The 11481-nt window shown below is 50.9% G+C and overlaps 1 protein-coding gene across 1 annotated transcript; it reads right to left on the bottom strand.

Annotated features, from left to right (window-relative positions):
- Positions 1–674: 674 nt before the first annotated feature.
- On the bottom strand, positions 675–5582 carry EOMES (eomesodermin). The gene is made up of 6 exons (XM_017817929.1): positions 4769–5582; positions 4233–4387; positions 3827–3948; positions 3248–3406; positions 3096–3157; positions 675–2466 (listed from the first exon to the last, which is right to left on the bottom strand). The coding sequence occupies exons 1-6, from the start codon at positions 5527–5529 to the stop codon at positions 1731–1733; spliced, it is 1995 nt and encodes a 664-aa protein (XP_017673418.1). The 5' UTR covers positions 5530–5582; the 3' UTR covers positions 675–1730.
- Positions 5583–11481: the final 5899 nt, after the last annotated feature.

Here is an 11481-nt window from a genome sequence, read left to right on the forward strand (position 1 = left end):
CCCGAGAAAGGAGGCGCTGATCGATACCACCTCGGACACCCGCCGCGTCCCGCTCCGGACGACGGGGAGCCGCTGCCGGTGCCCCCCGATCGCCGTTACCTCCACCGGGAACGGCCCCGGCCCGAGCCCCGCGTTTATTTTGTTTGCAGCCAGGAATCGCTAACAGCTTAATCCCATCACTTGCCTGCATATCCTCAGGAAAGGTCCGACTGCTGCAGCAGCCGGGATTCAATCGCTCTGCCGGGTGGAGCTTTAGCCCCAGATAAGCGGGCAGGGGAATTTCTTGCCTGGTTCCGGGAAACGGAAGGGGCAGCCCTGGGGTGTCTGCGGGAGGCAGGATGGGTTCACAATTCGCTCCCCGGGCCGAGGCTGAGCTCTCACCTCGCCTACCTCAGTGGGGCAGGGCAGAGGCGGGTGACAAGGGAAAAGAGACCAGGGAGCCGACCTTGGGGGGGAATGCCCCGGAGAACCGTGGCAAACCACGAGATTATGAAAAGGGGGAGAAAAAAAATTAAAACACCACAGACAGAGCTAGCAGCACGCAAATGAGCACTGTAGCAACATTCCAAGGGGTGGCAACTTAAACCCCTAGGACTGTGCTCCCTCCTCCCCCTCTGAGACACCCAGCAGAGGCAAAGAAGAGGCAGAGCCAACCCGTCTTACCCTTGGCACCACATTTATTTAAAATTACTAGTATGTACACAGAAAAACAAACCAAAAAAAGGTCTCAGTGGGTTAAAAGTTTGTGTGCCAGTGCTCTAGGAACAACCAGTTTAAAATGGCTGAAACTATAGGAAAGAAGAGTGGGTAGTTACATCATTTCCAGTTTCATACAGGGCAGCTGAAAAAGTCACTTTACATACACATAAATAAAAATCGTTTTGCAATGCTCCATATATGGTAAGTTTGATTAACCAAAAAAAAAAAAAAAGCCTTTTGAACTTCAAAATACCAACAGATGTCCTTCCAACTGAACAGCTATAAGGTCAACTATTTATACATTATTCCACAATATTCTACAGTGTACCTAGACAAAACAACTGTACACTTTGTTTTTGGCCACCTCAATAAAGGTTAGGCTTTTGGGATGGAGGCATTTTTTTTTTAATGCAAGTTCTAAGCTAAAAGAGTCAGATTTGGTCATTGTAACCCCATCATCGGCAACAAGACCTTCAAGTCAAAATCCTGCCTGGCAAGCAGGCTTTATTTTGGCCATCTTCTGCCAAACAAACTCTTAGCTGAACAAGCCAACTCAGCCAACTGTGTTGCAGATAAGGTTGAAGAAACCAATGCAGACCAAAGCAGAACATAGCATTTGTGCAGCTCCCGACAACCCAGCCCCCTTTTATCAGAGGGTCAAGCAGGGAAGAAAATTAAATTTCGGATCCTATCCCCCTATTTCCTTGCTCAGGAGTGCATAGATTTGATCAGGTCTCTGAGCCAAGCCGAACTGTACACTTTAGTGTATCCAATAAATAAGCCACGTTGTTAAGATCTAGGGTCCTCGTTACAACTTCTTCATGTGGCTCCTTCTAAAGGAGGGGATGAATTCTCCCATGATTTGCTCTTTCCCTACTTTGTTACCTGCAACAGTGAAAAAGCTTTGGCACCTTCTTTAGAATTGCACACAACAATTAAAGGTGGAAGGCAGGAGTCTTTTTGGCAATTGTAATGCAAAAAAACCCAAGGCCACCCTGGAAAAAGTTAGCCAATTGGAATAAAAGGATGTTTTAAGAACTAGTATAGAAAGCATAATAGCCCATGCCTTTTGAAGTGTCTTTGCTATAGTCCTCAGCATTAATGTCCTCACATTTCATCGTTGGGGAATTTTCATTGCTGGAAGTGCTAGGGGAAAGCCGTCTTCTCTTACAAGCACCTGTGTAGACCCCAGAATCATTTGAATCTAAAGACTTTATGGAGGGTGGAGTCTCTATCCAGGATGAGCCAATTTCTTCTTTCACCTTCTCCTTGGAAAGCTGATCTTCAGAGAATCCTGGAGGACTTGTTCTTGAGGTCCAAGGTAATCCTGTTGTCATTTTTCGCTGGTAAGAGCCCCTGCTCCCCCAGCCTGCCATGGATGGAAATGTCGGGTCTGGGTAGTATCCCAGTGCATGGGATGTCTGAAGGGGGAGGGATTTAATGCCATAGGGGAGCAAGGTGCTATGAGAATACTCCGTCTCATAGGAGTTCATGTCCAATTTGTTGGCACTGGGCTGCTGTACAGGCGTCACAAACCACCGCTGAGGAGGGCTGGCCACCTCCTCGTTCTGCTGTGGGGACAGCAACCCATTCGTCTGAGGAACAGTTCTCTCACCGTTGTAAAACCTGGCTGGGGGCAGGTTGTTGACGAACTGTTCTTGGAAGAACGGCTGCATACTGTATCGGGTGCCAGGGACAATCTGGTGGGATCTAGGAGAATCCGTGGGAGATGGAGTTAATCTGTCATTTTCTGAAGCTGTGTACATGCTACAACATAAAAGAGAAATACCAAGTGTTTTTCTTAACAATTCCAGTATGATAGTAAGACTACAGAAAAACACAAACAGGAAGAAACTCGAGTTATTTCTTAAGTAGAATCATAAATATAATTGGATGGCTGTTTATTTTTATCTGATTTAGGAGGATTTTTTCCCCTAGACTAGTATAAGATTTCTGGTATTACTGCTATAAATACACTGTTCTCCACCATCCAACCCATTTTAGATGAGCTGCATGCAGCAGCCATACTTGTATATATACACACAGCTCCGATTTTCCGAAGGGCATTTGAAGCTATAGAAGTGGTCATTAGGCAAGTCTTTTGCTAACAACTTGAAAGACGCTGCCTACTCTTGGAGACACTCAGTATACTCTACTGCCAAATCTGCAGGCCAGCACAAATTTACTACCAAAATTCAGAAGCCTGCTGAAAGACAGGTAATCAAGACAATACACTATTCAAACAGACATTTTAATGTTAGCAAAACTGCCAGTAGTATTGCTGCTTTTGAATAACTTTATTAGTGTATAAAGAAAATCTTTTGCACAGAGATTTCAGGCCAGAATCATGCTTCCTAGATAGAAACAAGTGCAAAAGAACACAGAAGTGTACTTACGAGTCATAGTTGTCTCTGAAGCCTTTTGCAAAAGGGTTATGGTCAATTTTGAGCTGTGTAATCTAAAAGTGAAAGCAGAATATAGTAAGATGAGACTCTGAATCCACAAGGCAATTTTATTCTCAATTGTAATTTTATACATCTGTGCTTACATCAGTGTTTTGATATGCTGTAACTGCTATGAACTGTGTTTCAGGGAAAACAAATGTTTGAGTCTTTGAGGAATCATTCAGATCTTCAACACCATCTTCAGTCACTTCCACAATGTGAAGCCGGGGCTGATACTTGTGTAGAGACTGAAGTACTATCATCTAAAAGAAACCATGAAAGAGACAAAATCTTTACAACAATTTCATCTAACATTAAAAGGTTTATTTTACAGCATGACATTTTCTTCCTGTAAATTGTATAGAACATTTTAACTGTTATCAGGAGATGTTTCTTAGCTTATAGCCCTGTTTCAGTAAGAGCCATCAGCTACACTCCCACTTTTTTAACAACTCCAGGGATAAGTACACCAGCTAAAACCAAAAAAATTCACACATCATATTCTGACATTTTTAACTCCATTCATACAGAGAAGTAAACAAGATCTATGACCCAGTTCAAGAAGGGGACAAGTCACAGTCACAGTGATCTAGCAGCTCGATGAAATGGTGTAAAGGCCTGAAATCCCAGGGCTCCCCTGCTGACCCACCAAGAGCCCCTCAAGCCTGCCTCCCCCTCCATACCTGTGCGTTGTTGTTGTTAGCACCTTTATTGTTCGTCAGCTTCAACTTCCCAAAAGAAATCTCCTGCCTCATCCAGTGAGCCCCGGTGTTGGGCGACTCGGGGTGAACGTAGACCTTGTTGCCTGGGGAAGACAAGTCAGTGAAAGGCCGGCCGAGCACTGGGCTTTGTTCTGACACCCCCCCCGCGCCGCGTAGCACCTCGGCTCCACGATAGCCCCTCTCCCACACAGCCTCGCACGCTGCAGCGTGAAAAAAGGTGGCAAAATGCCCTTAAAAGGCATTGAGGGACAAGTAGCTTGTCCCTCAACAAAATACCGGGTGTCAGGAAGACCCTGCAGAAGGGGGAGAACCGGGAAACCGACCCACAGAGAAAGGCGGCGAGGAGACCCTGAGAATTCGCACCTACCTTGCATGTTATTGTCGGCTTTGCCGCAGGTCACCCACTTGCCTCCCTGGAAACGCCAGTGGTTGGGGTCCGCCAAGACCACCTCCACGAAAACGTTGTAGTGGGCCGTGGGGTTGAGGCCAGTGATGTTGAAGCTCAGGAAGGGAAACATTCTCCTGGAGAGAGGGGGGAAAAACCACACGGCATACTGAGGTGGGCCGGGGAAAGGGGCGCGGGCTCCGACGGATGCTGTAGGCAGCCGCAGGGTGCCCCGTCGGTCACGGCACCGAGGAGACCAAGGAAGCAAGCGGCGAGACCAAGGAAGCAAGCGGCGAGCCCAAATCAACCCCCGCCCCATCTCCCGACCGCCTTGCGTGGGGAAAATAGGAGAGTTGCTTCTCAAGGAAAGCATCCCGGGGCGCGATCGACAGGGAGACCGTGCACCTCCTCCCCAGGGCAGCGGGGAAGCGCTGCCCGAAGCGGAGCGTCCCCAGGGGTGCCCCCTCACCCCCCTACACTACTTCCCGCCGTTTTCGCCACCCTCTGCACCCGCTTACCGGCCCTGCTTGGTGATGATCATCTCCGTCTGGTGCCGGTGGAACTTGAGCCAGAGGGGTCGATTGCAGAGGAAGACCTGGGCCCGCAGTCCCGGGCCGCCGGCCGGCACCCCCAGCGCTCCGAGCCCGCCACAGGAGCCCGACGCGGCCGGGTAGGGGCCGTAGAGGGGTCCGCCGGCCGTCGCCTGCCCGTACTGGTACCCGCCGCCGCCGCCGAACTGCGCCCGGCCGCCGGGCGGGCACACGGCGCCCGCGAAGCCGCCCGGCGACAGCACCGAGCCGTAGGGGTAGCGCGGCCCGCCGGGCGGCTGGTACACGGCGCCGTGCTGCGCCGCCGGCGGGTACGGGAAGAGGGCGCAGGGCCCCCCCAGCTCGGCCGCGGGCGGCCCGGGGGACTGCAGGTAGTAGCGCTCGGGGCTCAGGCTGTCCATGGAGTAGCGGGCGGCGGCGGCCGGGGGCAGCTCCTCGTCCCCGCACGGGGTGGCCTTACGGCCGTCCGGCTTGGGAGCGGCGAAGGGCGGCTCGACCGCCTCCGCCTCGCTCAGGATGGCGGGGGCCGCCCCGAACTTCTTAGGCATCTTGTCCAGGTCGAGGCGCGGCGGCGAACCCGGCCCCGGTGGCCCGCGGGAGCCGCCGCCAGCGCCCGTCCCAGCTCCAGGTCCCGCTCCCGCGGCGGCGCCGCGCCCCCCGCCCTCCAGCGGGTAAAAGGGGGCACCCGGCAGTGTCCCCGCCGCCGCCAGCAGCGGCTCACCCAGCTGCATCCTCGATAGGCGGTGCGGTGGAACTCCCACTCGGTCCGATATCGACCCCGACCCACGGCTGCACAGAGCTACAGTAGGGCTTCGCCGAGGCAATTTATACTGGCGCGCCGGGCTCCTCGGGCCGCCGGGGAGGGGCTTGCGCCAAGGCTGCCTCATCACCGCCCTCCACCCCCGCCGACCCATTGGCTGGGCCGCGTGACACTAATTTGACAGCTACTAATTGGAACAAGTCACCTGTGACTCTGGTGTGCGCCCCCGCTTCCATGGCCCCTCTTCCCGCAGCCCGTTACCCAGAGGCTCCGGCCCGCTCCGTGCCCCCATGTTGCTCGAAGTGAGGGGAACGGCCGCATCATCCCACGGTGGCCGCGGATTCCCCTGTCCCAAAAAAAGACCTTTTGCCTAGGTGGCACCGTCTTCCCGGGCGCACCGCTCAGGAGCAGAGGGGAGAATTCCGAGCGGGGAGCGAGGAATGGGGATGAAAGGGAAAAATATGTGGAGGAAACCCGGGACCCGCCAGGGAGGGAGGGCAGCGATCTGCCGGGCCGCTGAGACGGGGCGGGTGACACTAGCCGCCGCCATCTCCTCGCCGGCCGCCTCGCTGGTCAACCAATTCGACTTATGCCTCTACTGAGGCCAGCAGCCTCCTTCCTCCCTCTCCGCTCCCCGGGCAGCATCCTTATCCTGGGGTTGACGTTTCACCTCGTGAGGGACGTCTCTGTGAGAAGCGATGGGCTCGGTTCGCAATTCCAGTTTTCAGGGACTCGGCGGTCGGTTTCTCACAACCCGCGTTGCCCTTCAGCATATCCCACGGGGGAGGCAGGTTTTTAATTGAGGCAGTTTCCAGAGCTGTTTGGCGCTTTCTCTCAGCGGAAAACCGTGAGCCTTTAGCCCCACAAGGGAAGGGACAGCGCTTGGGAAGGGGTCGATGCTCGTGTGATTGTGTCGAGCGCGCAGAGCCGGCGCGAACGATTTGCAGCTATAAATCCTCAGCCCCTCGCCCTCTGCCCGCCGCCGGCCACCTCACAGGGAGCGCTGCAAACACTTGCCTCCACCTCACGGCTGAATTTTAAACCAGACTGGCCGAGCGGCCAGATTTCGTTGCTTGACGGAAGGATCCGGCCGGGCTACAGCAGCCGAGCTCTGCTGCCCGCCCCGCTCCCGCCGCGCCGCATCGGGGCAACTGCGATAAATGGCGAACAAGTGACGGCGGCCGCAGAGCCCCGAGGCCCTGCCCGAACCCCGCCGGGATGCGGATCCTGCGCAAGCCGGGCGCTGGCGGAGTGGGAGCGGCGGGGCGCGCTCGATGGTGCCCGCTGTGCCCCCGGACAGGCACCGGCACCGGCGTCGCAGAGGGCAGGCGGGGCTCAGCCTCCACCCCCGGTGGGAGCCGAGAGACGGGGGAACCGGCCCCTGCTGTGTCCACCTCCGGCTGCGGCCACACAGGCGGGAGCCTGGGACAGGCTGCTCACAGCCAGCACCGAAATACTAGACCCAGCCCTAACCACCCGTTTTCTCCAGGATAACGTTTGGCCCAATTTTTGCGTAGATCTCGTTCTACCGAGGAAGACAACACAAAGGTGTAGGAGAAGCCCGATGCTCCGGCACAAAGCGGACTGGGCACTGCGTGCCGTGGGGTGAGGAGCGGTGCAAAGCCCGGCCAAGCTGCCTTGCACTGAAAGCAAAATAAACCGTCCTGCCGGACGCCGCGAAGGCCGAGCCTCTGCGCCCCTTCCCGCGGCCGGCGAGCCCCTGTGCGGCTCTCGGAGGGGTTGGTCCCCGCCCGGGGCTCTGTTCCGGCCACCCGTTCCCTCGGGCTCTGCCTGTCTCGGGCTAGGGCAGGGACGGAAGGAGGTTTTACAAAGCTACGTAGAATTTATGGGAGTTAATTTTACGATATTATAGACTGAAAGGATCTCATGATTTAAAACATCCCCTCAGGACAGATGTCGCTTAGTTAAAGGCTGCTGCGGGTTTTTTCCCCCAAAACTCACTTTATCTCGCGTTCAACAGAACAAGGTAGACAAGCTTTCGATGTTGCTTAGATTTCCTGCGGATTGCACCGGAGAGGGGAACAGGAAAACAGTGACTGCCTTGGGTAAGGGAGACCTTCCCGTTTTGGTTCGAAATACGACGGGAGTGAAGTTCTCTCTAACGAACGAAAGGTTGACGAATCCTTCCCAGGCTCGGGGTTATTTTCAGCTCAGCTCGGGAGAGCTCGGGAGCAGCCTGGCCTCGATCCCTGCCTCGTACCACGCAGCTCCCGCCGAGCCAGGGTCCTGGCGGCGGTGACGGGGGAGGCCGCGTTGGGATTGGCCCCCGCGGGAGCCCCGTCGGACCAGGGTCTCCGCTGCTCGTAGACCTTCGGCGGCGCTGCGGCCGTCGAGAGTGTGAGGGAACTGCGTGTAACCCGGGGCTTCTTCATTCACTCTGTACGGTGCAGGACGAGCTGTAACTCGCCCTCCTCCTTGTGCCTCCCTCCCCCCCCCGCCCCGACCACCGCCCGCATTCCGCAAATTAAAGTTACCACAGTCACCAAACAAATTCTTGGGACCCAGTATTTGTCATTCCCATAGCCTGCAAATCTACCCACTCTGGCAAACGGGGGATTGCCCCTTCGTCTCCCTGCAAGCCGGTTCCGTTCTTGCTCCCTGCCGCGGAGCCCTACGGGTTCTGACCAGGAACATCACCGTACGATGTTGCGGGATGTTTCAGTCGTGTGGGACCAGAGACTTCTGAGTGGGACCCGCAGCCTTTTAGATGTTATCTTACAGATAACACTGCAGCGAAACAGAAAGGAGCATGTTAGGTTCATAAATCTGCTGAAATAACCTCCAAACCACAAAAAAATTGTTGAAAGAAAATGTAAGTCTTTGATGGGTTACATATTATCTTGTTTCGTTGGGCTTTATTCAAATAAGGAGCATCTGTGGCTCTAAAAAAGCTGTTCCAAAAGAGCTCATTTTCTGCAACTCAAGTTACAGTAGAGACACGCTGGACCGAAGTATTTGATCCTTTGCTTTCAGGCTGGGGTTGAACCCTTTCCTCTTTCATCAGAGGTCAGTGTATTGGAAAACAGTCCCTGCGTCAAATAATTACTTGGAGTCATGGGACTGAAACTATTTAATTGAAGTACCCTGCTCAGAAGGGCCTAAGAAGGGAAATTTGGAACAATAAAATCTATCAGGCTGTTACACACTTAGATATGTGTATATGTATATATGGAAATCCACGTATCACCGTTTATAGCCACATATGACCTTTAACCTTATAAATATGGTTACAGATACACACACACACACAGACACACACACCCACTGGGTCTGTATAGACACCAAAAAAATTTTGGTTATCAGAATGACCTGCCACACTGTGCCATTGCTGTAGTCTTTTCCTGAAGTCCTGCTGCCACCACAGCAGGAATGATTGACAAGTATTTTCTGAATGCTGCATCCGAATATTTTCTGAGAGGTAATTTTTTTCTTTGTCTGATTTTGGTTAAAAACTACCTGTAGGTTTCTGGATATCCTTTTCAATCTGATTCCCAAAAGGCTTGAATACTTTCACCTTTATGTCACGCTTGTGTGCTGAGATTTGCAGATTTTCTTTCTATTTCTCCAGTCATCCACTCTGTTGTTTTTGGGGGTTTTTACCCCTTCAGCTAACACACAGAATATCAGGCTGGGCAAGTGAAAGATGGAACTTCCACTCTTTCACCATGTTTCAATGTCATTTTTAGAATCACTAAAGCTGGGATTTTTCAGATGTGGCTGGTCATATGTAAGTGCTTCCTTTTTAAATTCTTGGTACCTTTCTTTTCACGGCTGTTGAGTGCTTACAGCACTTGGAAAAATCAAGGAGGTATTAATACGCCTGTGCAAGACTTGGCATTTCAGCTTGTCGCTTAACTTCAGGGGCTGTTTTTATGAAGAAGCCATCTACACCCTTTCAGTGCTTGGGGAGTTTCATCTGTCAAACACAAACAACAGCCATCTCTTTCATGGGAATGTTAGGAGACTGAATTAATTGAAAATTCTCTTTATATTCTGATGAAAAGTTCTGCTATAGGTGCAAAAAACGTCAATCCATTTTAATTTATGCCAAGCGGGATTTTCAATGTGCAGACTTATATCCTGAAGATACAAGCATAGCTTAAAATCTACTCTGAGGTTGTGAAAACTTGAACCCAAAAGGGTTAAAAAGTAGAGTCAACTCTTGTTGAAACATATATATATGGGCTTTAAATAGTGGAAATCAATAGCCCTACAAAACCAAAGAACTATTATCTTTTATATTGACTGGGGAAAGTGTCACATTAACAACAATTTTACCCTTTGGTAATGATTCAATTTAGCTTCCACTTTCTTTAAAAGGGCAGCATACAGACATACACATTAAATAATGGACATATGTACCCATAATAAGTGTAGGGCTAATTTATAAAAATTAGAAAGTAAAGAATAGCCTTTTCTAGCTGAGATATATGAAACAGAAAGAACAGACATAAGTCAATGAATTAAGAGCTGGAAGAAACAGCTCAGTATTAGAAAATAAAGTGGAATCCAAAGCAGTCTCATTGGTCATTTCCTTTCTCCTCCTTCAAAGAAAAATAACACCTAAAAATCTTTAGGTGTGATTTTAAATTAAATGGAAATGTAATGGTTAGTAAAAACTAGGTCTGATCAGATTCAAGATCTGATCCTAATTGGTAAAATATGGCAGCATATGGACAGATAAGGATAAACATGTTAAATGCTTGGAATGAATTCTTAGCGATGGCTAATTTTGCTAGGTAAGACCACACAACAGATTTCAGTTGTTGGACTTATAGTACCCTATTGGCTAAAGAAAGGAAAAGGTGTTTCTCAGAAAGTGTAAGTCTTCGTAAAGTGAATACCTTTGTCATTTTGACAAATATTTGAGAAATCTACAAAAAGGGGAAATTATTAAATTGTCTTTAGCTTCTAGGTGACTTTCTGTGCTCCAAATGGAATTGTAGAAGCTTACTGAAAGAAAGAAAGAGACTGAAATTAGGATCACAAACACAAGCATAACCACCACCACCATTTCTTATTTTTAATATGGCTCATGGCTTGAACGTGTGCTCTCTTTGCGTAGTAAAAAACTGTGTGGGTGGCCAAGCCCAAAGAGTGGTGGTGAATGGTGCTACATCCAGTTGGTGGCCAGTCACAAGTGGTCTTCCCCAGGGATCAGTGTTGGGGCCAGTCCTGTTTAATATGTTTATCGATGATCTGGATGAGGGGATCGAGTGAACCCTCAGTCAATTCACAGACAACACCAACTTGGGTGGCAGCATTGATCTCCTGAAGGTTAGGAAGGCTCCACAAAGGACCTGGGCATACTCGTTGACAGCTGACTGAACATGCACCAGGGGGCCAAGAAGGCAAATGGCATCCTGGTCTCTATCAGAAATAGTGCAGCCAGCAGGACCAGGGCAGTGATTGTCCCCCTGTATTTGACACTGGTGAGGCCATACCTCAAATACTGTGTCCAGTTTTGGGCCATTCACTTCAAGAAAGACATTGAGGTGGTGGAGCATGTGCAGAGAAGAGCAACCAGAGCTGATGAAGGATTTGGAGCAAAAATTATGTGGAGCAGCTGCGGGAGCTTGGTTTTTTTACTCCAGAGAAAACGAGGCTCGAGGGCAGGGTGGAAGACACCCTACTGCTCTCTACAACTACCTGAAAGGAAATTAAAGCAGGGTGGGGGTCAGGCTCTTCTCTCAGGTAAGGCGCGGTAGGAGAGGAAATGGTCTCAACTTGTGCCAGGGAAGGTTTAGATTGGATATTAAGAATAACTTCTTTACTGAAAGAGTTGTCAAGCATTGGAACAGGCTGCCCAGGGCAGTGTTTGAGTCACTGTCCTTGGAGGTATTTAAATGACATGTAGATGTGGCACTTGGGAAAACGGTTTAGTGATGGACTTGGCAGTGCT

The sequence above is a fragment of the Lepidothrix coronata genome, unplaced genomic scaffold, assembly GCF_001604755.1.
Source record: "Lepidothrix coronata isolate B3197 unplaced genomic scaffold, Lepidothrix_coronata-1.0 Scaffold64, whole genome shotgun sequence".
Taxonomy (NCBI): domain Eukaryota; kingdom Metazoa; phylum Chordata; class Aves; order Passeriformes; family Pipridae; genus Lepidothrix; species Lepidothrix coronata.